General features: G+C 39.2%; 1 protein-coding gene across 1 annotated transcript in view; it reads left to right on the plus strand.

The window, feature by feature from the left end:
• Positions 1–23490, plus strand: part of DCST2 (DC-STAMP domain containing 2) — a 568171-nt gene extending 544681 nt beyond the window's left edge. The window contains exon 14 of the mRNA XM_044079285.1: positions 23217–23490. Coding sequence (XP_043935220.1) covers positions 23217–23490 — 274 coding nt within the window. The remainder of the gene's footprint in view (positions 1–23216) is intronic.
• Positions 23491–24456: the final 966 nt, after the last annotated feature.

Consider the following 24456-nt stretch of genomic DNA (forward strand, 5'->3'; position numbering starts at 1 on the left):
TGACCAACAAGGAATTGACCTCTGATGTGGCACACTGGTCCCCCATGTTGGTAATGACCAGGTCTAGGATATTGCTACCCCTGGTGGGGGTGTGGATAAGTTGATCCAAGGTATTGGAATTTATGAATTCCAGAAAATGTTGAGCAAAAGAGTTGGTACATGACTAGTTTTTCCAATTAATGGTGGGGCAGTTGAAATCTCCCATTATTAGGGTGTTGGATTGTACCCTAATATTTTCCAGTGTATCAAGAAATGAGGAGTGGGAATCCTGGGGCATGGTGGGGGATCTGTAGCAAGTTACAATTTGGATTGCGGTCTTGCCCAGAGTTAGTTGCACTTGGATAATCTTGGATGCATTATGCTGAGCAACTAGCCTGGAGGTGTGGATATCCTTAATGAATATGGACACGTCTCCACCTTTATTGTTTCAGTCCAGGTTAGGTGGCCGAAAGGTGTGGTATGAATTATAGCCTGGTAATGCAGGGGTGCTCTCTGAAGCCTTGAATGTTCTCCATTTTAAGGAGTGCCTCGAGTGAATGCATTTTGAGGTTTAGACTTCTAGCATTGAGTGGCATTACCCTCAGATTTTGCTTGCTTCTACCTGTTAAATTGGTGAATTTGTCATTTGAACCTTGTCTAAAAAAGGCACTACAGGGGTGGCAAGAGCTTTAGCCAGTATCTGAAATCCAAAGAGCAACAGGTGCAGGCCATCTCTGGCAAAGCATCATGGCCTGTCGATCATGTAATCCCAGGCAGACAGATACTGGATCCCCTTTGAATGACACCAGAAGCTTAGCCAATTGTTGAAGTTAATCATTTTGTTCTTATACTGTTGTATCATTCTGGGCAAAGGCAGGATGCTACTCAAGGCTAGGGTCATACCTGCCTGGGCCACATGATCCGAGAGCTTTTTCATGTCTCTTTTCATGTAGTCCAGGGAGGTACATCTGAAGTCATTCACTCCAACATGGACAATGACAGAGTCATATTTGTACTTGTTGTGGAGTGACTTGAGTGCATGCATTATGTGGCAGATCCTGGCACCCGACAGGCAGCTGACTGTAATTTTCTCCTTGTTCAACCTGGTGAGTGGGACATCAGTGTGCTGGTCTATAGAGTCACCTATGACTAAAGTGTTGGGTACGTTGTCTTGCTTTAGGGGCTGTTGTTGGGTAGCACAATGGTGTTGTGAGCTATGTGACACTTTGGTTGTGATTGGTGTTTGTTTGCGTTTCACTTTCGGAGGTCCTTGTTGCTTGGGCAGGTTACTGTTCAGGGCCTCCACATATGTGGATTTAGTGTTGCTATGTGTGGGTGTTGGTGGTGTGGGTTTAGAAGGGCTATGTGTTGCTTGAGGTGTAGTGCGGGTGTTAATCTTCTCCTCTTGACGACTTTTGCTTCCAGTTTGGCTATGTAAGTGCATCTCTTGCAGTTTGTAGTGTTGGGTGATAGGAGGAAATGGTTGTCTGTGTACATGAGGCAATTGCTGCATTGCCCCAGTATGCCCAGATTCACCAGGTGGACAGGAGAAATGCTTTTTTGGCATTCTTTTGTCACCCATTACCTCTTGGCTGTAGCACCTCTGATTCTAGTTGTTTCCTCTTTATTCAGAATTTCCTTTTCCTCTACCACATCAACCAGATACTTAAAGTTGTTAACCTGTTCTACTATTTTCCCTTCTACCTCAATTTTCAGTTTCTTCAGATTTCCCCTGTTTGCTGCCAAGTCAATTGTTTTGTCTGTATTTAGTTTCTTCCCATGTACCTTCAGCATACCTCCCAACCTCTTAGAGCAAAACATCTGGACAAAGCCGGAAATAATGTGGGGACAAGGGCCCAAAAATAGGGACATGCTTTAAAAGTTGTTCATATAAACTCAGAAAGTTGCTAGAATAACAGGATTTGTATTGGCATGCATTTTCTGTCGGATATAAAGTCTGAAACTGAAATGTATGTCATCATTTAGTGATTTCAATACATAGTGAGTTGCTAGAAAACCACTAAATTTATGAGGTGCAGATGAAAAATGTGAGGCAAAAATCTGAACAGTTGAGAGGTATGACCTTCAGTGTTGCATTCTAGTCCCCTATCTTTTGATGAAGTTCGTGTTCAGAGTTGCCTTGTAGTACCACATTGTTTGAATACAGTAACTTTTTAATCTGCCACCCTCACCTAGTTGCCGATGTAGTCTGTCATCAGTATGAACAAGAGCGGACTTGGAGCTGAGTCCTGGTGCACACTTACTCCCACTGGAAACTCTTCTGTGAGTTTGAACACTGTTTGTACTAGTATTATTGAATCCTTGTACATAGCCTGCACTAATTCTACAATTGCATCTGGAATTTTAACCCATCACAGAGCTGCCAAAATCAGCTTGGAAACTTTCCCCATCTCTAGCTTCTTTTCTACTATCTGTCTCACTATAAACATTGGCTCACTTGTACTGCACCCCAATCTGAATCCATACTGGTAATTTCCCATCTTACTTTCTGCTGTTCTAAAAATTAATTTATCAGTAACCTTCTTCAGTAATTTCATGTAGTGTGACAGGAGATTGATATCTCTGTACTGTCTACAGTTAAGAATTTCCTCTTTGTTCTTATACTCTGGCACTAGAATGCATATTCTCCAGTCACTTAGGATACACCTGTCTCTCCAAACCATGGCGAGTATCCTCAGAAGCTACTTCTTCCCTAACTCACCCAACATCTTGATCTTATCTGCCATGCCATCACCTCAGCCTGCTACAGACTTCATTTTCCTTAGTGTACTCGATATTCCTTCAAGGGTGCGTTTTCCTTCTTCTTACATTGTAGGCCGTACTTGCAGGAGTACAGCTTCTTTGGAGGTTTCTTAATTCAGAACCTTCTTGAAGTATTACTTCCTTCTGAAATTGATGTCCTGTGGACTGATGAACAGATTTTTACTGGTGTCCCTTACGAACGACATTTGTCAACTAGTTTCTTTATCCATTTGACTTGCAACCTAATAGACTTTCTTTGTGATATCTGCTGAATCACTTTCCAAAAGATAGTACAGTTTCTCTTATACCTTGTTCTTTGTCATTGTGACTGCTCACTTAGCCTCTTTATTAGCCAACCAGTATTCTTTCTTAGTTTGGTCCATCTTGTCTGTCTTCCACTTCTTCCTGCACTCCTTCTTTCTCTTAATAACTTCCTGGACTTTTGCATTCCATACGTACAAGGAAGCTAGTGATATACAAGCCACATAATGGCAAGGACCAACAACAAAGATAAAAACACATAATGGAAGAGAGGAAAGTAAGGGGCAAAGTATGGGAAGGAGGGGGACCCAATATAGAAAGGGAGAGTAAAGGAAATGAAAAAATAACAGGGAATGGGTATGCATGGCTGTAATATACTGGCATGGGCTTGGGAAACCAACTTGCATGTCAGAAAACCCAACAACTACTACAGGAAATGGAGAGAAGGGTCTGGGAGTAGGTGCACACTGAGAGACATTTGATCCAGCCCAGAAGGTATACCCAGATGGGAGCAAGAACCTAACACAATGGAGGATATGGAGGAATAAGAGGAACCCAAGAAACAGTGGACACAATTTGTCACACTGAACCCAGCACAAAAAGACAAATCCATGTAAGGCTGGACAGGTTGGAATTCAATGCATTGTGTTACTGCAAGATACAAAACTAAAGATACAGCAAATAAAAAAAAAATATTATGCAAGGAGATCTCCAAAGGAAAATTGGATCACAAGGCAAATTAAGGAAATGGGTGGTAGTGATAATGTCCTGAACAGGACTACAGCCATTACAGAAGTCTTACAGGGAAGTGCAGATGGGAAGTGGTGTATATGTGCAGGAAGAATCAAATCCATATTTAGCTTAGCTGGCACCCTGCATGGATCCCCAAACAGGCATCCTCGCCAGCTTAAAGATGGGGAGCAAAAAAAAAAAAAAGTCTAGTTGAAGAATATTAAAAATCTTCTCTCCACTCCTGCAGCTGTAGCAAGCTACTTTCTAAAACTGTAACAAACAACACAATCAGCTTTCTACAGTTAATATCACACACTCATATCAGATACCAAGTGTTTCATTGCTTCAGCCATGACCACATATGGCCAGCTTCCAAAGGTTCAGGGCACCTTCCTTGTTTCCAAACTGTCAGGCAGCTCAAGCTGAACTAAATAAAAGACAAGGCTGGGTGCCAAGCCCTTCATAGCTTTACTACTGCCAAAAAGTATGCTTCTCTGAGGCTTTTGAGGGTAGACAGACAGCTTGTGCTGTTCCTTTGCTAGGTAGATAAATTCCCTTTTGGGAAAAAAACTTCCATTCAATTATTTTGGTAGATTATTAAGACTTTCCTATTCATGAAAGTTATTTTAAAGCTAGGAATTTATGTTTTAATAGACTGTCACTAGACTGTATTGTACTTTTAAATGAAAGCATTCTTTTTCCTTTTTGATTTAAAAGTTGTTCAAAATTTTTAAAATGCACTTTTCTGAGGAAAAATTGTATTTATTTTACTTTTTGTGGCTAGCAGATGTTTTAAGGTGCTTTTACTGTGTTTTTGTGTAAAAAAAATGGCTTTTAAAGACTTTAAATTTTAATGCTTTTTTGCTGCTTGTTTTCCCTGGGAAAGAAGCACCAGTTTCATCTTGACCATGGAACAAACTGTCAGTATCAAGGTCAGTCCTTCCAGCCAGAAAAAGAAAACAGTTAAGCAAACGGACTTTGTCACCGCAGCAGGCTAGCAATATGCCTCAGCTGCAGGTGTTGTACCTCAGACCACTCATCTTTTACCCCTGATTCCCCTCGTGTAGCACCTGCAACCAGTATGGACTGGGGGTTCGCTATGTCCTCTGCTGCCATTGGGGCCCCCTCAGTGGACAAGAAAAAACAACTCTTGTTGGTCCTGGGGGAGGGAACAGGGAATGCTTCCCTGTTTTGTCAGAATGTTGTGCCCATACCTGTGGAGGCTATTGTTCCCATTTATAACACTCTTGGCCCCATTTCTGTGTCAAAACAAACAAACAAAAAAAAAAAAAAAAAGAAAACTAAACATGTATCTGCTCCTTCTCAGATTTCATTAGCTAGAAGTAGTTTATTGGATCTGGCTGAAGGTTTTACTCATGCATTTCATCCTTTTTATTTATTGCTTTCTGGTAAAATAAAGAAGGATACATCTTTCCCCTGAGGAGATTCAAAATGATACAGCTTTTCTCCTCAGTTTTCTGATTTAGGCTCAGATGAGAGCTCAGTTTCTAATTCTCCCTTTGGGGTTCTCTGTCTTTGAGACTATTTCGAGAATGTACCACCGTTTTAGTACAATTACACTAATGTTTCTCAACACCTCAGAAAATGTTACTGGCTGTTACAGAAAGAATTTCTTGAACCTTCACCATTTCCTCCACTTTTGTCAGCTTTGGAGGATGTGTGTGTTTCTGCTTGTATTCTTCCTAATAGTCAGACTGCTGCCCCTAGAAACGCAGATAGAATATATAAAGTTCTTCAGTCTTTTCAAGTTTTTATACACTCTTCCCAAGCCTGACCCAGCAGCTATAGCTTTGTTTATTCCTAATGCTGTCGAGCAGTTAGTTTATTCTTATCCTACTTTTTCTGATACAGATGGGAAGATTATTGATAGGTACAGGAAAATAGTGTATGCTTCTGCAACTTTTATTTTCAGAACTTTGAATAGTCAAGCTAACATTTTAATGTTTATTCTGACTAATTGTGAATGCATGGGGACTGTTTTGTGCATTTTCGTCTTTTGAGGAAACTAGGGTTGACACCTTTCATTGTGGCTAAAACCGGAGTAAAGCCACACCCCTCATGTCACCAGTAACCCCGCCCATCCCACCCACATTCCACCCATTCCGTGACGTCACGATGACATCACTCGGCGCAGAACGCCATCTTTTTCCGTTCCCGATGCCTGCTTTTGGCTGATTTACTATGCTTTTTCGTAAAAAAAAGCATAGTAAATCAGCTGATTTACAAACTTCGATAGTCTGTTTCCTTTTTGAAACAGAATACTGGAGTTTGTACAGTGTTTTCAGGACTACCGGAGAATCAGTTTGATTTCCGGATAGTCCAGAAAAAAAACGGAGGGGGTGGCAACCCTAAAGGAAACATCTGCTTTAAATTATTTAGTTTCTGCTACTGATCTAGTCACTGCCCTTTGATTACAGTGTGTGTATGGGACAGTTGATAATTCTTCTAGGGCTATGTCTCTGTTACTGTTTTGAGGAGGTTTGCCTGGATGCATTCTCCAAACCTCCCAAGAGGATGTGAATAATAAGTTTTTTTTTTTCCTCTTTTGGATAGAGATTCACATTTTGGTTCCTTTTCTGCAGAGGTGATCAAAAGTGTGATGAAAGGCATGTAAATTAAGTCGGTGAATTTCTTAAGATTTTCTGCTTTCCTTTTCCTAATTTTCTAAGGATTCTCTAACTTCTCCAAATTTGGCACAATGGCTAGATTATTCCATAAAGAATTCAGGACCCCCCTAAAACCAAGGACAGTCAAACAAGTCAGTTCGACAAGTTAAGGAAATTTATTCTCCCCTCCCAACCTGGCAGTCCCTTTTCCGTTTTTCTTGGCTAATTGGTGAACTAAAAAAAAAAAAAAAAACACAATCAAATGTCAGTGAGAGATCTTTTACACAAGTTTAGATTCTAAGACAACATTCAAAAGTCCATTTTGACTCCTTCACATAGGATTGTGTTCTTAGGGTATCAGCTAGACACCTCAGTTTGTAGAGCTTTTTTCACTGGAAAAATATAGAGCTATATGTAACTCTGTTGTGCTTAAGGTTTTCCATTCAGACTTTGGTCATTGCGAGGGAATAACCCAGGATTTTTGGTCTCATGGCATCACTCCACAAGAGAAAGATACAATGATATAAGATGTCTCTTTGGCCCAGCATCAGTATCCCTTGTCCTTTTAAATCCCACTGCTGGAGTTGGTTAATAGAAAAATTACTTGGTGGAATCAGTAAATATCCTTAAATTCAGGTCTCCTCTTATCCCTCCCTGTTCCAAAGCAGTAAGTTATCTCAGAAGTTTCAGACTTTGCTTGATGAGCAGTTTCAAGAGGGATAATTGTGCAATGTCTGTGTGACATCTTGGCTAGATACAAGTGCATAAACATGAAAGAAATGATTGCCTTGATCAAGGCACTCAACTCTCTGAATAATATTTCATCCTCAGGACCTCTTCATGTTGTTTTAGTCAATAACACAACCATGTGGTAGGTCTTCAAGCAGGGGGTAACCAGGTCATACCCCTTTGCAGACTAGCCATGTTAGTTTGAGATCTAGTTTCAAAGCACAATCTCACTCAACAGGCATCCTTCATTCCATCAGAGCAATACTGTATTGCAGTCAAGCTGAAAACGACAAGGTAGACTCTCATGTGTAACCAGATCAGGGGGTCCTCCAATATATGATCCATCTGTGAGGAATTCCTCTAGTAGACACATTTACATCCTTTCTAAATAACCAGCTGGCAAGATTCTGCTCCAGCACTCCATTCTAGAAGGCCAGGAAGACAGATGCCTTTTTCTTTTCTTTGATAGGAATGTTCCTGTATGCTTTTCCATTGTTTCCACTCATATCCAGGGTACTTATGTAGAATAAGAATGAATCCCCAACATCTTTCTGGTGACTGCTTTACTGGCCCAAGCAACAGTTCTCCCTTCTTTTGGAAATGGACAGAGGCAATTGCCACACTCTTAAAAGTGATATTGCATTTGTGGTCAAACACGAGCACTGTAGCGTTCATTGCAGGTAGGGTATAAACTGTAGCAATTGTTTGCTATATATGTAGCAAGTCGTTTGCTACAGTTTAAAAACATTCTTTTTTAGGGTCTATATCAAAACCGCGAAACCTCACATACTTGAATACTGAAAAGTCGACACATATTAAGCGAACCGCGAAAACACCGAATGTCCTAAACCACAAAATTCAAAATGTCGAATCGGCATAGTTGGCCAACCCCACTGCCCGCTACGTGCTACCTACCCAAACAAAATAAATAATCCACATACATACACTTAACAAAACCCTACTTCTAACCCTAAACTAAAGCTCACATATAGTACTATATATGCACTTACCTTAACCCGCACCCTAACCCTAAGGTCCGGAACTATTGCACACTTACCTTAAGGAGCTACATCGAAGAAGGGCCAACTATGACGATTCGACATTTCGAATTTCGCTCTTCAGGACGGTTGGTGTTTTCGCGGGTCGCTCAATATGTGTCGACATTTCTGTATTCACCAAATAACCAAAAGGAAGAAAACCACAACGAATTGTTTCCAAATGCCTAGATGTCACCAATAAGTGAACCGAGATATTCCGTGGTTAAAAAAGATTTTATTGCATAAAAACAAGAAACGTTAAGCTCTTTCACCCATCACAATGTGAGCTTCTTCAGAACGTTATAATTCATGAACGTTGATGCTTAAATTTTAAAAAGATGGTGCTAAACTTTTTTTCTTTAAAGAAACATACACATACTATTCTTGCTACACATATATAACAATGTAACCACATATATTTGCTACTAAACTATCAAATATTTAACTAAATGTATATAATTTAATGTATATAATACTGCGTTGTATGCTTCGCCATATAAAAATTCATAAAACATTAATATGCATAAATATACATGAATAAATCAAATCTTTCATAATAAAAAACAATACATAATAAAGCAAAATTATGTCATAAATAAAAACAATTAATGTATTACAATATATCTAAAAAAGACAATTCATGTACAATATTCACAAAATTCACAAGCAATACCTCCATATAATAAAAATATTACTTTTTCATGCACATATCAGACCGCATACATAACCCCTGTATTTGTCAAATAAAAATCAACTGATTTTTATTTTTATTATATTTTGTGTATTAACCCTTAGTATTGTGCATCTTATTTAACCGCCAAAATAGGTTTGCTAGAAATATGGTCGTTGAGACCTGGTAATGTGGTCGCATCCAAAAATAGTTGGCACCACACTTCTTTGAACCCCAATAAGGTTTTAAAATCCCCTCCCCTGGGGTCCGCTCTGATGGTTTCTAATATAGCAACCCTAAATTCATGTGCTTAACTTACCTTCTCTATGTGTGTATATAAAGCATTATTAGTATCCTTCCTTCTGATGCAGTATGTATGATCATAGATACGTTTTCTGAAGCATCTCTCTGTTTTTCCTATTTTTTTTATAAAAGTAAGCACATTTGGTGCACTTAGCCATATATATATATATATATATATATATATATATATATATATATATATATAAGCATTTTAGTGTTAGAATTACCATGTTTAAACCTCACTGTTAAGTTTAACCCATTCTCAATTTTAATTTTTTCCTTTTCTAATATGTATACACATTGGTTGCAAGACCCACATTTCTTAGTATATTTGCTATTTTTGTTATTGACTCCCATTCCTTCTAATACTTGGTTATGCTGTTCCAGATAACTCTTGATATTTCTTCCCATCTTATAGACAAAACTAGGATTCTCTCCTAAGATGTCAGAAAGAGTCTGATCCACCAACATTAAGTTCCAGTATTTTATTATTATACTTTTCACTTGTCCAACCTCTGGACAATACCTAAGAATACATGATCTTTGGTGTTGGATTCTATCTTGATCATCCCTTTGGCCCATAATTTTCATGGGGCTACTGACATTCTGTGACCCTAATAAAGGTTTGTACTTAGATCCCCATTCTTGTATAACGCACTAACATTAGTCATCATTTCTGTCTTATAACCCCTCTCCTTGAACAGACTGGTTATAAATTCTACTTCTTCTATCATATCTTCGTAGTGAGAAGTCATGCGTGCAGCATGTATACATTGCCCTTTAAAAATATTGTATTTTACCTTTTCAGGATGGCAACTAGTATATTCAAGATAATCATTAGAGAATGTACTTTTACAATATATACGTGATTTGAAGCCCCTATCTTAACTAAAAATGTAAGCATCAAAATATGCTATACCTTCATAACTGGATGAATATGTAAATTTAAAATATTCACTACTATTATTTAAAAAGTTAATAAATTTCTCAAATTTTTCCTTTCTGTCATCCCATAGAATGTATATGTCATCCAGAAACCTAGAATAGTGCTTGACACTGTTGAAATACTCACTGGGAAAAAGAACAGAGTCTTCTCAGTCCAACATAACTAAATTCGCAAAAACAGGAGCACAGGTTGCTCCCATGGCGACACCTCTTGTTTGATGGAAATGTTCTCCCTCAAAGTATATAAAATTATTGTCAAGCACTATGGACATACATTCCATGATCAGACAAGTAGTATCCCAATCCAAAATTGTATGTTTTCTAATACTATTACATAAAGCATCCAACCCAGCTTGTTTTGGAATGCAAGAAAAAAGATCAATAACATCTATAATTACAAAAATGAGCTCCTCTTTCCATCCATCTATAGGATATTTACTTAAAATTTCCCAGGAGTCCTTGACCATATGAGGTATCTTATCGTATAAATGTTTTAACCACATATCAATGGCTTTTCCTATGGGGAAAGTTTTAGAATGACTCCCAGACACAATAGGTCGAAACGGAGGGTCAATTATATTTTTATGAATCTTGGGTATACCCACTAAGGTCGCTAACCTGGGGAACCTAACTTTAAGGTAATTATATATGTCAACCTTAATCCTCCCATCTGTATAAAATTCTTCTATAAAGGAATCTAATTGCTGGTATGCAATATTAATCTCATTGATAGAGATAGATTCATAGTTTCCTGATAAATGAAGAATATCATAAATTTATTTGGTATATTCTATAGTATCATATATGACCACACCTCCCCCTTTGTCTGGCTTAATCACTCGGATGTTAGCATCCTGTTTAAGAGCTTTGAGAGTGGTAATTCAACTTCCTTTAAATTACCAACTGGTTTCTTGCTTCTTGTTTTGTTGTATAGTTTATATACTTCCCTCATAACTGTTTTGTCATATAAATCCACATGGGGATGACTGGGGGTATAAACATACTTTTTTTCTTTAATTTAGTCCCTGCTGTCTCTTTATAAGATGTCATATTTTTATCTGTAAACATTATAGCTAAATTAATTTTTCTTACAAACATCTTAATTTCACACAGACAGTCTACTAAATCAAAGAAGGGGGTCGGTATGAACTTCATTCCCTTAGATAACAACTCATAGTGTGTGGTACACAACATTAAACTTGAGTAGTTATAAATCTTAAGATTATTGTAAGTGTGTGTAACCCCATTCACTATGATATTATTATCAACCCGGGGACTACCAGTGTCCATATTCAGTTCCACCTTGTACTCTTCTCCCAATTGTTCTCCTTCTGCTTGATTTTCATGTAATTCTAATTCTGCGGTCTTTCTGTTTGCCTTTTGTGCCAGTATGGTTGTCCCTATGGTTCCCATCCCTGCTGAAAATTTGATCCATTGTATTTATGACTCTTAGTTTCCTGAAAATTACCATCTGTGTACTCCCTACTATTAACTTTGCTTTTGTCTGCATATGATTTTTTTTAAATTCCTTTCTTTCTAAACGTAAGCCAGACCCTTGTTGCATTGTTCAACATCTCTAGTAATCTTCTTATATTTTCTCTCATAAATTTTTTGTACCTTACTTTCAGCAACTGAAAATTGTTTAATATATAACTTTTCCCATTGGGAATAAAATAAATCATTAGTTATTTTAGTATTAAGTGATTCAACTTCCTGTACTAACTGACATCGTTTCTCATCATTGTATTTTATTATCAATTTCATAAAATTGAATCCAAATTCATTAAACAAATGATTAAATTCAGTTATACTTATGTCTGTAATACTGACACCTATAGGTAATTTAGAAAATCTTATGCCCATGGGAACAATTTTTAAAGTTAAACATTTATGTAAATAAGCATTATCAACTTTCTACCCATTAATTAAATTATAGTTTTTGCCTAACAAATAAATCAAGTCTTTCAAAGTTCCATCCACTTCATTGTTGGAATGAATGTCCCTTTCATGTCCTTGTGGGAGTTTATCAAAGTTACAATTACTGATTAAAAATTTGTTTAAATGCGTGTCCTTTTTACCACTCACTACAACACCAACACACTGAGTGGAATGAACATTTTGTTGAACAGTACCTTTGTCCTTGCTACTCGTGCAACCAATAACAGTGGAATAGGTTTTCAATGGTAGAGCTCTCTGGTTTGGCACCCGTTCATTTCGCTTCCTCCTCAACGTCATATAAAGAGAAGTTAAAAGTAAAATCCGAAATATTTATTTTACTGCTAAGTGGCTCCGTAGCATCTAACCCATTAGGCAAGTCAATAGGGCTTCTCCTAGTACCCAAACCTTGGCCATTAGGTATAACAAAACTGTTGATAGCATCCCCATTGGTCACCATATGTGGCTGATTCCCCTTGTTGTCATTGGAACCAATTCCAGTTGTCAAGGACCCCAGTTCAGTCTGTGTTCCACCATTCAAACTATCTTTGCAATTGGAGTGGCCAACTAGGTCTAGCTGCCCACCATTAGCATTGTGAACAGCTCCTTTGCCCGGCTTGTCATCAACAGTCCTTGCCGAACAAGTAAACATTTCAATAAGGTGACTGACTTCGCCTTTGAGTGATGCAACCTCCGCCTGCAGTTTGACCAAGTTTTCTCTCTCCACGTCTATTGTTTTAAGTGGGGTTTCACCGATGACATATATGGCAAGCAACTGCCGAATAACCAAAAGGAAGAAAACCACAACAAATAGTTTCCAAATGCCTAGATGTTACTAATAAGTGAATCGAAATATTCCGTGCTTAAAAAATATTTTACTGTATAAAAACAAGAAACGTTAAGTGCTTTCACCCATCACAATGCGGGCTTCTTCAGAACATTATAATTCATGAACGCTGATGCTTAAATTTTAAAAAGTTGGCGCCAAACTTTTTTCTTTAAAGAAACATACACATACTATTCTTGCTACACATATATAACAATGTAACCACATATATTTGCTACTAAACTATGAAATATTTAACTAAATGTATATAATTAGTGTATATAATACTGCTTTATATGCTTCTCCATATAAAAATTCATAAAACATTAATATGCATAAATATGCATGAATAAATCAAATCTTTCATAATAAAAAACAATACATAATAAAGCACAATTATGCATAAATAAAAACAATTAATGTATTACAATATATCTAAAAAAGACAATTCATGTACAATATTCACAAAATTCACAAGAAATACCTCCATATAATAGAAGTCTTACTTTTTCATGAACATATCAGACCGCATACATAACCCCTGTATTTGTCAAATAAAAATCAATTGATTTTTATTTTTATTATATTTTGTGTATTAATCCTTAGTATTGTCCACCTTATTTAACTGCCAAAACAGGTTTGCTAGAAATATGGTCGTTGAGACCTGGTAATGTGGTCACATCCAAAAATAGTTGCCACCACACTTCTTTGAACCCCAATAGGGTTTTAAAATCCCCTCCCCTGGGGTCCGCTCTGATGGTTTCTATTATATCAAACCTAAATTCATGTGCTTCACTTACCTTCTCTATGTGTCTATATAAAGCATTATTAGTATCCTTCCTTCTGATGCAGTATGTATGATCATAGATACGTTTTCTGAAGCATCTCTCTGTTTTTCCTATATAAAAACAAGCACATTTGGTGCAATTAGCCATATATAAGCATTTTAGTGTTACAGTTACCATGTTTAAACCTCACTGTTATGGGGGGCAGTGCCTAAAGGAGTAAAAGTTTAGGGTTTGGGAACAAAAGGGGCAGACTAAAACACATGAACATAATATAGATGTTTGCAGTAATAAATATTCTCAACTCTTTCAGTCATCTATGGTCCTCTGGACCACTACAAGTGATTACAGATAACACTGCAGTGATGTAGTGCATAAACAGACTGAGGGGGGGTAGGACCTAACCTCTGTGAAGACTAAGCATGGTAGCATGGAGTATAGCATCTCAGCATAAACTCACTCTACAGATATCCATTTGGTCAGAGCAAAATATTGTGGCAGACAAACTGAGTAGGAGCAGGACAGACCCTCATGAATGGAAACAGAGTCAGGTGGTATTCAAGGAATTAATATAGCTATGAGAAGCACCTTATATAGACCTAATTGTCTCTATTCATAACAAACAACTAGCAAAATTCTGCTCCATGACTCCTTGTAACCAGGCCTGGAAAACAGATGCATTTTAATTTCCATGGACAGTAATGCTCCTTTATGCTTTTCCAACCTTTCAACTGATATCCAGGGTAATTTTGAAGATTCAGAAGGACTTCTGCAAAGATCATTGTGATTACCCCATCTGGTCCAGGCAACAGTGGTTATCCCTTCTTTTGGAAATGGCCAAGGGCAATAAACACAAGCTTCCTCACAGACTGGATTTACTCAACACAAGGCAGAGGTTGTTTGATATAATCCATCCTAAACTGCCCAGATAATAGTTTTAATATATTTTCATGGATTCATAGATTCTTAGACTGTTACTAAGTTAATGACCCAATGGGCTGTTCTTTTCCTAGCCAGGTTTTCCTGAAAAAATAATGATGTCCTGCATCCAAAGAAGACACTGAATATCAGGCATTTGTAAGCTACCTCTGTCCATAAGGGACAAGGGTGGTAGACCTGGTGTAAAGTTCCTATTCCCCATTAACTTGTCAAAGTTGTAGTTAAACTGGGTAATAGATGAACTCTGCTTCACATGGATGGGAAACCGGTTCCGTAGGAGGGACAGTCTCAGGGACACATATCTGTCTCTCCAGCATGTTCTGCTTAAGTCACAGACAAAATTCAAGTCCCTAGACCCTGTATTTTTTGTACTGTTTGACTTACAAATATGTAGGAGAATCATATGTGTGGGGTTTGTGGATGCCTTGTAAGACAGGCATAGATCACCCCTCAGCAATCTATAGGAGACTAAGTAGAGGGAAAGGGCTTTAAGGTGCTCTGCATAAGGCAGGTTTGTTATGCCTTGTATTCTTTTTGTAAGGAACCTTTGAGGTCTCTGTAGTTGCTCCATATGCCTGGTCAGGTACATACCAAACGGAGCATTGTACTCTATTACTGATCAGATAAGGGCATAATGACCTCTTTGGACCTAGTTGCTATGCCCTTACTTATAAGTTGTGCAATATAAAAGGCTTTCCTCACTACTGTTGTCTTGTAGTGGTCAAAGGTAAGGCTACTGTCAACGTGTGTACCAGATTCCTGACCAATGGGTCAACTCTTAGGGGTGTATTATCAACATGGTAATTAGCCAGGATAGTTGATTCCCCAGAGGGTACACTTATGCATTTCTTAGCATTGAGTTTAAGACTATGGCTTTGGCACCATTTATTAGTCAGAGATAGACCTTCTTGAAGAATGCTAGTGTTTGCGGGGACTCCATAATAACCCCTAGCTTACAATCACCTGCAAACTAGTGACTGGCCTCTTGGTGGAGGTGGCCTCACCTCTTTTGATCTTCTGGGTCCTATCAGTGAGCCAGTTGGATATCCAGTGGGTGATAAAAGGGTTTATACCTAAATAAGTGAGCTTGTCTGTAATGTCTGAGTGGGGCATTGCATGGAAAGCCTCTGTCAGGTTGAGGTAGGCTGTGTTCATCCACAGCTTTAGTGACCCTCTCAAAAAAGGTCACCACATTCAAAAGGTTTGACCTTCCTTTAATAAAGTGGAACTGTGATAGGTCCAGCATTTGCAGGTTACCTATGTCCTTATTTATCATGTCCTTGATGATTCTTTCCATGGCCTTGCATATGAGGCTGGCAAGACTTATGGGCCTGTAGTTAGCCGGATCAGTAGTTGGAAGTCCTTTGTGCAGGGGAATTACTGTTACTTGGGCACAAAACCCGAATGAAGGTTCCAGCTGAAAAGTGATTCAAGTAGACCAGAGCCGTCATGTTTCATGCTATTTATTAAACATCCCAGGATGCTATTGGGGCCCATCAATGCAGTGCTTTTGGCCTTGGAAAGTGTATTAATGATCTGTTCTGTAGTAGTGATTGGGGGATTATGTTATGTGGTATTTTCTTTGGACTGTCGGGAGAGGGGGTGAGCTGAACCTTCCAGCCAAAATGTTGGTAATTGCCACCGGTTCAGTGTGTGTGATGCCATTTACAATTTCTGCACATATTGTTGTGCATTTTCTCCGAGGTTACTGACATAGCTGTAGAAAGCTTTGTGGTTGTCCTTTGCTGAGAAGCTATTTTCTTCTTCAAATTTAGCCTCTGAAGTTTTTACTAACCCTCTTAGCTGCCTATTTAGATTGGTGAGGGGGGTGTTTAGTATGTATGGCTTTGTTTCTCGCACACTTAGCCAAGAACTTTTTTTTTCCTTTTGTTGTATAACCAATAGATGGTGTGATTCCACCAGGGTGGCTTGTCTTTTGAGTTTGTCTAACTCTTAATACAAGTGGGCACAGCTCGCTTTATACAGCTATCAATATGGCTGTACAGAAATTCTGTCCACAAGCGATAATTATAGCTAGACAGCTTGGTAGAGGACTGGGTTATATCCATCCATCCATCCATCCATCCATCCATCCATCCATCCATCCATCCACAACCCCTTTTTCCCATTTTTTTGAACATGGGGTCAGGTGCACATTAATAGTAACAGTCATCTAGAGCCAATGCTGACAACATTAGGCGTGTAGCCCTGCTACTGTTGTTCTTCCATACAATACACACACATACCTACAGCCAATTCAATGTGTCCAATCCACCTACTGCATTTCTTTAGAATATAAGTAGAAGCCAGACCACCAGCACAAAAAGCAAGTGGACTGGAGTGTATGACTTATTACATTTTCCTTCTGCGTCATGCAAGATTCATATAAGGAAGACAGAATGGTATCTCAGAAATCTCTAGAGCCAACATATAGATCCACTGGCAATGGTGATGCCAATTTCTGAGGAAGTAAAGGAAGAATTCTTATGGCAGACAGATACAGGACATTAGCATCTTTTGTGAATGCTTCCCCTTCAAATCAATATGGATAATGTTAATTTATTTCTTTATGAGACAGTTATAAGACCTATGCATTCCCTTTTTTTGTGGACTTAGATTTCATATATTTGCTTCTGTCATTGCCCTATACCTCTCAACAGTACTTAATTCCTCGGTATCTACCACTTTTGAGCTCAAAATAATAGGGTGCCACGAATTCCCGAGTGGCCCCTTTAAATCCCAATTTTGTTTTATTTTCATTTTATACTCATGCTGATGTTATCATGCACCACCAGCATATCCCTTAGCATTATCAACACACAGGGCATGCATGATATCCATGCCTTTTAAGCCTGCTGGCATGAGCGTTCTGGTGGCGAGGGGGATCAAAGAAAATTGGGAATAAACTGTATCACTCTTTGGAAAACTTCTTTCTTTGTTTGTTTTTAGTGATTGAAGCTATGCAATTGTCCCTACAGTATACCCATTTAACCTGGATCTGAATCTTCCATAGCAACTGCTTTGTGACATAATACCCTGGAGTAAAGACTGTCCAGAAAATTTGCAGACTGATAGTATGGAAGTGATAAAATTCCATCTGTTGCTTTGTCCCCTTCAGGAAAGATCTAAAGGTGCAGTGATGAGTCTTTTACTGTTTACTGCTGTATTACTATAACATGCCGAATGTTTGACATCACATTCTTCAAAGTTGATAAACCAAGCTCATTGAGCCACAAGGTACATGCTTTGCGAGCACAGTATTGTTAACAGAGTAGATGCATACTTAGGAGTCCTACCAGAGAGATAAAATATTTTAATTGAGGAATTTAAAAAAAACTAGAACTTGTGGTTGCCACCTGTCAGATATTCAGGGTTTTATATCACCTCCTTCAAAGCTGGTAAACCAAAGTCACTGAAGCTGTAACATTACATGCATTTGTCAGGAAATCAAGGTCTCTATTAGAAAATCCAGTTTTGATAAGTGCTTGCCAGGTTATACTGAGTTATTCTCAGAGCTGTGATGCTAAATTACCTATCGGAGATGGACTCCTGGTTTCAGAGACAACTTTCAACTCTTGTGCCCGTTTTCTCTTCCACCCACATTTCCCGTACCCTGGAATGTCTCAGCCAGGAGCCATTAAATAATCTGCAAACCATCTCTGCACACAGTTAATGTACAAATGTAAGAGTGGGAGTATCCAATGATAAGAGTTTGAGAGGCACTAAAATTAATCAGGGTAGACAAGCTGCTCACCAAAAGGGCTGAACACTGAAGAGGCCTGCGTATGCGTGTATTAAAGTTTGGCTTCACTCGTCCTGTCCCCCCCCATTGGCTGGAAACTAGCAACAAGCAAGTAGAAAAGCAAGTCAACAAGCTGTTAATGGTTTCTCCTTACTTTATGTATCTATATAAGTCAAGGATAACTTATCAGAGCACCAGTGAACATTTCTGGACAATACTTGATCTTTGTCTCACCTGATTAGCTGGTACATGTGGCTTTAGCACACAGAATATTAAAGAAAAGACACGGACCTGGAAAATGGTCACTGTAAGCTACAAAGGAGGGAACATAATCAAAGGACCTTCACAAACCATGGCATATGGTCAGAGTGGCCATTTATTAACAGAGAAGCCACCTACAGAGTAAGAATTCACAGTGAAATATCCAATGTTATGTGCAGGATGGGAGGTCTTGGCATCAGCTGTCAGTCTACTATGGCATTTGCCAGTGTATTAATCTCAACTAGTGAATGACTTGCTATTACAACGTGGTATTTTTTACTTTGTAAAGTGATGACCGGGGGAGAAAAAGTGAACTGAATGGCTTTTCAGACCTGTTGCAGGCTAGTTGTTGGGGGCTTGGGACTGTGCTTCTGGTTTCCCCAGTAACACAGTGCAGGTCTTTAGTGCACTGCATTCTCAGTTTTGATATCACAGCTGTCTTGGGCTGTACAGGCTGTATATTGTCTGTGGGAGCACACTGAGCATCTGGTGTCCTTGGCGTCATAACTTTTTTGCCTTCCTTCACCCATGGTCATGCAAGGACACCTTACAAACATTTAAAGTTAATTTGAAGACTCAGCAGTTATTTGTCTGCATTAGGATGCAGGAGGAAATTGAATTCCGCAGTAAAAACACACATGAGCACACAAAGGGCATGAGACTTCACACATGAACACACACAGGGCATGCAGACTTCACATAAGAAGCATCTCATCTAGTAAGTGAACTGGTAAACCAAGAAGCACTGTGAGGTAGAAGAGCTAACCATGTTACCATTATACATTCCAAGGTAACCTATGCAACTCAGCAGCAAAGCTAACCACTGTATAACTGTGCAGTGCAAGTTAACCTAAGCAACTCAGCAGCAATGCACAGTGCAAGATAACCTATGAAACACAGCCTCAAAGTTAACCTCTGTACCAATGCGCAGTGGAAGATAGCCTAAGGTAATCACTGTACCATTGTGCAGTGCATGGTAACCTATGTAACTCAGCAGTAAAGATAACCACTGTACCATTGTGCAGTGCAAGGTAACCTATGTAACACACCACCAAAGCTAACCACTGTAGCATTGTGCAATGCAAGGTAGCCTATGTAACTCAGCAGCAAAGCTTATCACTGCACCATTGTGCAGTGCAAGGTAACCCATGAAACTCAGCAGAAAAGCTAACCTCTGCACCAGTGTGCAGTGCAAGGTAACCTATGTAACCTAGCAGCAAAGCTAGCCACTGGACTGTTGTGCAGTGTAAGGTAATCTAAGTAACTCAGCAGCAAAACTTACCTCTGTACCAATGTGCAGTGCAAGGTAACCTATGTAATTCAGTAGCAAAGCTAACCTCTACACCAATGTGCAGTACAAGGTAACCTATGTAACTCAGCACCAAAGCTATCCACTATACCATTGTGAAGTGCAAGGTAACCTATGTAACTCAGCAGCAAAGCTAGCCACTGCACCACTGTGAAGTGCAAGGCAACCTATGAAACTCAGTAGCAAAGCTAACCTCTGTACCAATGTGCAGTGCAAGGTTACTTATTTACCTCAGCATCAAAGCTAACTGCTGTACCATTATGCAGTGCAAGGTAACCTATGTAACTCAGCCTCAAAGTTAACCTCTGTACCAATGTGCAGTGGAAGATAGCTTATGTAACTCAGCAGCAAGGCTAATCACTGCACCATTGTGCAATGCATAGTAACCTATGTAACTCAGCAGCAAAACCTTTCTCTGCACCAATGTGCAGTGTAAGGTAACCTATGTAACTCAACAGCAAAGTTAACAGCTGTACCACTGTGCAGTGCAGGGTAACCTATGTAACTCAGCAGCAAAACTAACCTCTGCACCAAGGTGCAGTGCAAGGTAACCTATGTATCTCAGCAGCAAAGCTAACCACTGTACCATTGTGGAGTGAAAGGCAACCTATATACCTCAGCGCAAAAGCTAACCTCTGCAGCAATGCACAGTGCAAGATAACCTATCTAACTCGGCAGCAAAACTAACCTCTGCAGCAATGAGCAGTACATGGTAACCTATGTAACTCAGCAGCAATGCTAACCACTCTACCATTGTGCAGTGCAAGGTAACCTATGTAACTCAAAAGCAAAACTAACCTCTGCATCGTGGTGCAGTGTAAGGTAACCTATGTATCTCAGCAGCAAAGCTAACCAGTGTATCATTGTGCAGCGAAAGGTAACCTATATGACTCAGCAGCAAAGCTAACCTCTGCAGCAATGCACAGTGCAATATAACCTATATAACTCAATTAGCAAAACTAACCTTTGCACCAATGCACAGTACATGGTAACCTATGTAACTCAGCAGCAAAGCTAACCTCTGCACCAGTGAGCAGTGCAGGGCAACCTATGTAACTCGGTAGCAGAGCTAACCTCTGTACCACTGTGCAGTGCAAGGTAACCTATGTAACTCAGTCTCAAAGTTAACCTCTGTACTAATGTGCAGTGGAAGATAGCCTATTTAACTCAGCAGCAAAGTTAGCAGCTGTACCACTGTGAAGTGCAGGGTAACCTATGTACCTCAGCAGCAAAGCTAACCACTGTACCATTGTGCAGTGCAAGGTAACCTATGTAACTCTGCAGCAAACCTAACCTCTGCACCAAGGTGCAGTGCAAGGTAACCTATGTATCTCAGCAGCAAAGCTAACCACTGTACCATTGTGGAGTGAAAGGTAACCTATATAACTCAGCACCAAAGCTAACCTCTGCAGCAATGCACAGTGCAAGATAACCTGTGTAACTCGGCAGCAAAACTAACTTCTGCAGAAATGCACAGTACATGGTAACCTATGTAACTCAGCAGCAAAGCTAACCACTGTACCATTCTGCAGTGCATGGTAACCTATGTAACTCAGCAGCAAAAGCTAACCTCTGCACCAATGTGCAGTGCAAGATAACCTATGTAACTCAGGAGGAAAGTTAACCGCTGTACCACTGTGCAGTGCAGGGTAACTTATGTAACTCAGCAGCAAAACTATCCTCTGCACCAATGTGCAGTGTAAGGTAACCTATGTAACTCAGCAGCAAAGTTAACCTCTGTACCACTGTACAGTGCAGGGTAACCTATGCAACTCAGCAGCAAAGCTAACCACTGTACCATTGTGCAGTGAAAGGTAACCTGTATGACTCAGCAGCAAAGCTAACCTCTACAGCAATGCACAGTGCAAAATAACCTATGTAACTCAGCAGCAAAACTAACCTCTGCACCAGTGCACATTACATTGTAACATATGTAACTCAGCAGCTAGACTAACCACTGTACCATTGTGCAGTGCAAGGTAACCTATGTAATTCAGCAGCAAAACTAACCTTTGCACCAAGGTGCAGTGAAGGTAACCTATGTATCTCAGCAGCAAAGCTAACAACTATACCGTTGTGGAGTGAAAGGTAACCTATATAACTCAGCACTAAAGCTAACCTCTGCAGCAATGCACAGTGCAAGATAACCATGTAACTCGGCTGCAAAGCTAACCATTGTTCCATTCTGCAGGGCATGGTAACCTATGTAACTCAGCAGCAAAACTATCCTCTTCACTAATATGCAGTGAAAGGTAACCTATATGACTCAGCAGCAAAGCTAACCTCTGCAGCAATGCACAGTGCAAAATAACCTATGTAACTCAGCAGCAAAACTAACCTCTGCACCAATGCACAGTACATTGTAACCTATGCAATTTAGCAGCTAAACTAACCACTGTACCACTTTGCAGTGCAAGGCAACATATGTAACTCAGCAGTAAAACTAACCTCTGCACCAAGGTGCAGTGCAAGGTAACCTATGCAACTCAGCAGCAAAGCTAACCACTGTACCATTATGTAGTATAAGGTAACTTATATAACTCAGCAGCAAAGCTAACCTCTGCAGCAATGCACAGTGCAAGATAGCCTATGTAACTCAGCAGCAAAACTAACCTCTGCAGCAATGCGCAGTGTAAGATAACCCATGTAACTCACAGGCAGTAAGTAATTTGTAATAAAAATAATCTCAAGTCACTTTACGCATACTCTAGAGGATTAGGCAGGAGTCATCCCTTATCTTGTGACAAGAACTGACTAAAAGACTATACATAAACCATTGTCATCATTGAAGATGCTGAAAAGCTTTTGAATGTAGGATAGAGATTATCAGTCAGTTGTCTTTTTCCATAAACTAGTAGGTTTCTTCTCCACCCTGATTGTGGTTATGCTTCTGATTACAATCATTTGTTATGTCCTGTCAAACACAATATTAAGAAATTTACTCATCAAGCTATGTTACTAAATGCATTTTTGACATTCATTTCTCATACATAAAGCAATCTGGTTGAATAAAAGACACAAACATTGTTCTGTCAGTAGCTTCAAACACAACTGGCACAGTGTAGATCCCTCTGTATCTAAACAGAGTACTAAAATTAGCTCCGGATGAATAATGCACATGAGAGCACTATATGTATAATAGGAACTGTTCACTTTTGATTGTTTTTATACTCAGAAACTAGTGAACTACTTACATCTTTGTCATGTTTTTATAAAATCACTTGTGAAAAAGATACATAGCAGTTCATATGATAACATGGATGGGGCTGGGGATACAGATAAATTCACATTAATAGCTGTCCATCCAATATACTCATTCATTTCAACAGTAGCATTCCTGAACACTACTTGTTGGTATTGCTTCCTTATGTAGGGACTCCAGTGATGAAGAACAAATACAGCTGTGGAGCAATGCAATGAAAAGCGTGAAAGACGAAATGGTGGAACGAAGAAAAATTAGGAAAATTCTTAAACAGCGAATCAAGGATACTGTTAACAGGAAAGTAAAGGATGCTTCCTGTGGCTCTCTTCCTTCGGATGTCTTAAATAACTTGGCAGTGTTAAATGAGAGAGGAGAGGAGGATATTTCTACCACCAGTAGTGACATTGATGTGGGTACAACAGAAACAGAAACAGAGGACAGGTAAGAGACACCAGCATGGAAAGGACAATAAATTAGTAAATGTGACATTGTTAAATCTCACCATTTATTCTCACTGATGGGTTTGGAGGCTCCGACACGGCCAATAGCATGCTCAAGGTTTGCCAGTAGCTCGAGACCAAGCCCCTTATCCCACAATGCACTGCTGGAATTACCTCAGATCTAGTTTGCCGTGGCAAGAGAGATCTCGGTGTTCCAGTTAGCTCGGACCATTTTAGAAACAAATTAACAGCAAGTCTATAAAAAAGTTTTCTTTTTTGTTTAATATATATAGTGTGTGTTAGTACTATTATATTTACTCTCTAGATAGTAGAAATAGTTTAAAAGTTAGGGCCTTGTTGGCTTCTTAGTTTGTGTGGGCCTTAAGCCCCTTTTCTCTACTATTAATCTTTATTATAGTCAGGTTTTTCTGTGGGCCTCTTAGCCCTATATTTGTATATATTTTTTGTTCAATATATATATATATATATATATATATATATATATATATATATATATATATATATATACTGTTATAGTTAGTGCCTGGTTTGGGCTTAGTTGCTGTGTATCTAATTTACTGCCTTTTTCACTTAATTATGTCGGATGATAGGGAGAAATCCCATCCCAAATCGGGTTTCAAAGAATGCCCAGATTGTGAGCAGAAAATGTCTGTTACTGAAGGACAGATTCAATGTGTCTACTGTCTGGGGGCTAAACACCTCCAAGACACCTGTAGCATTTGCCACTCCTTTTCTTCAAGAGTTCTCTTGGAGAGAAGGAGGAAACTTATAGACAGGGGATTGCTACAGCAATCATTTTCGGAAGTCTTGAGTAGCCATGAGGGTGCTAGTACATCATCTAAATCCTCAATATCCAAGTCTTCAGATAAGGTCTCAAAAAAGGCTAAGATTTCAGAAGGAGGGTCATCGGTTCCACAGTCATTGGAACCGAGTGTACCTTTGATTTGGAG

Source organism: Protopterus annectens, chromosome 8.part0, assembly GCF_019279795.1.
Source record: "Protopterus annectens isolate FY-2018-M chromosome 8.part0, PAN1.0, whole genome shotgun sequence".
Lineage (NCBI taxonomy): Eukaryota > Metazoa > Chordata > Ceratodontiformes > Protopteridae > Protopterus > Protopterus annectens.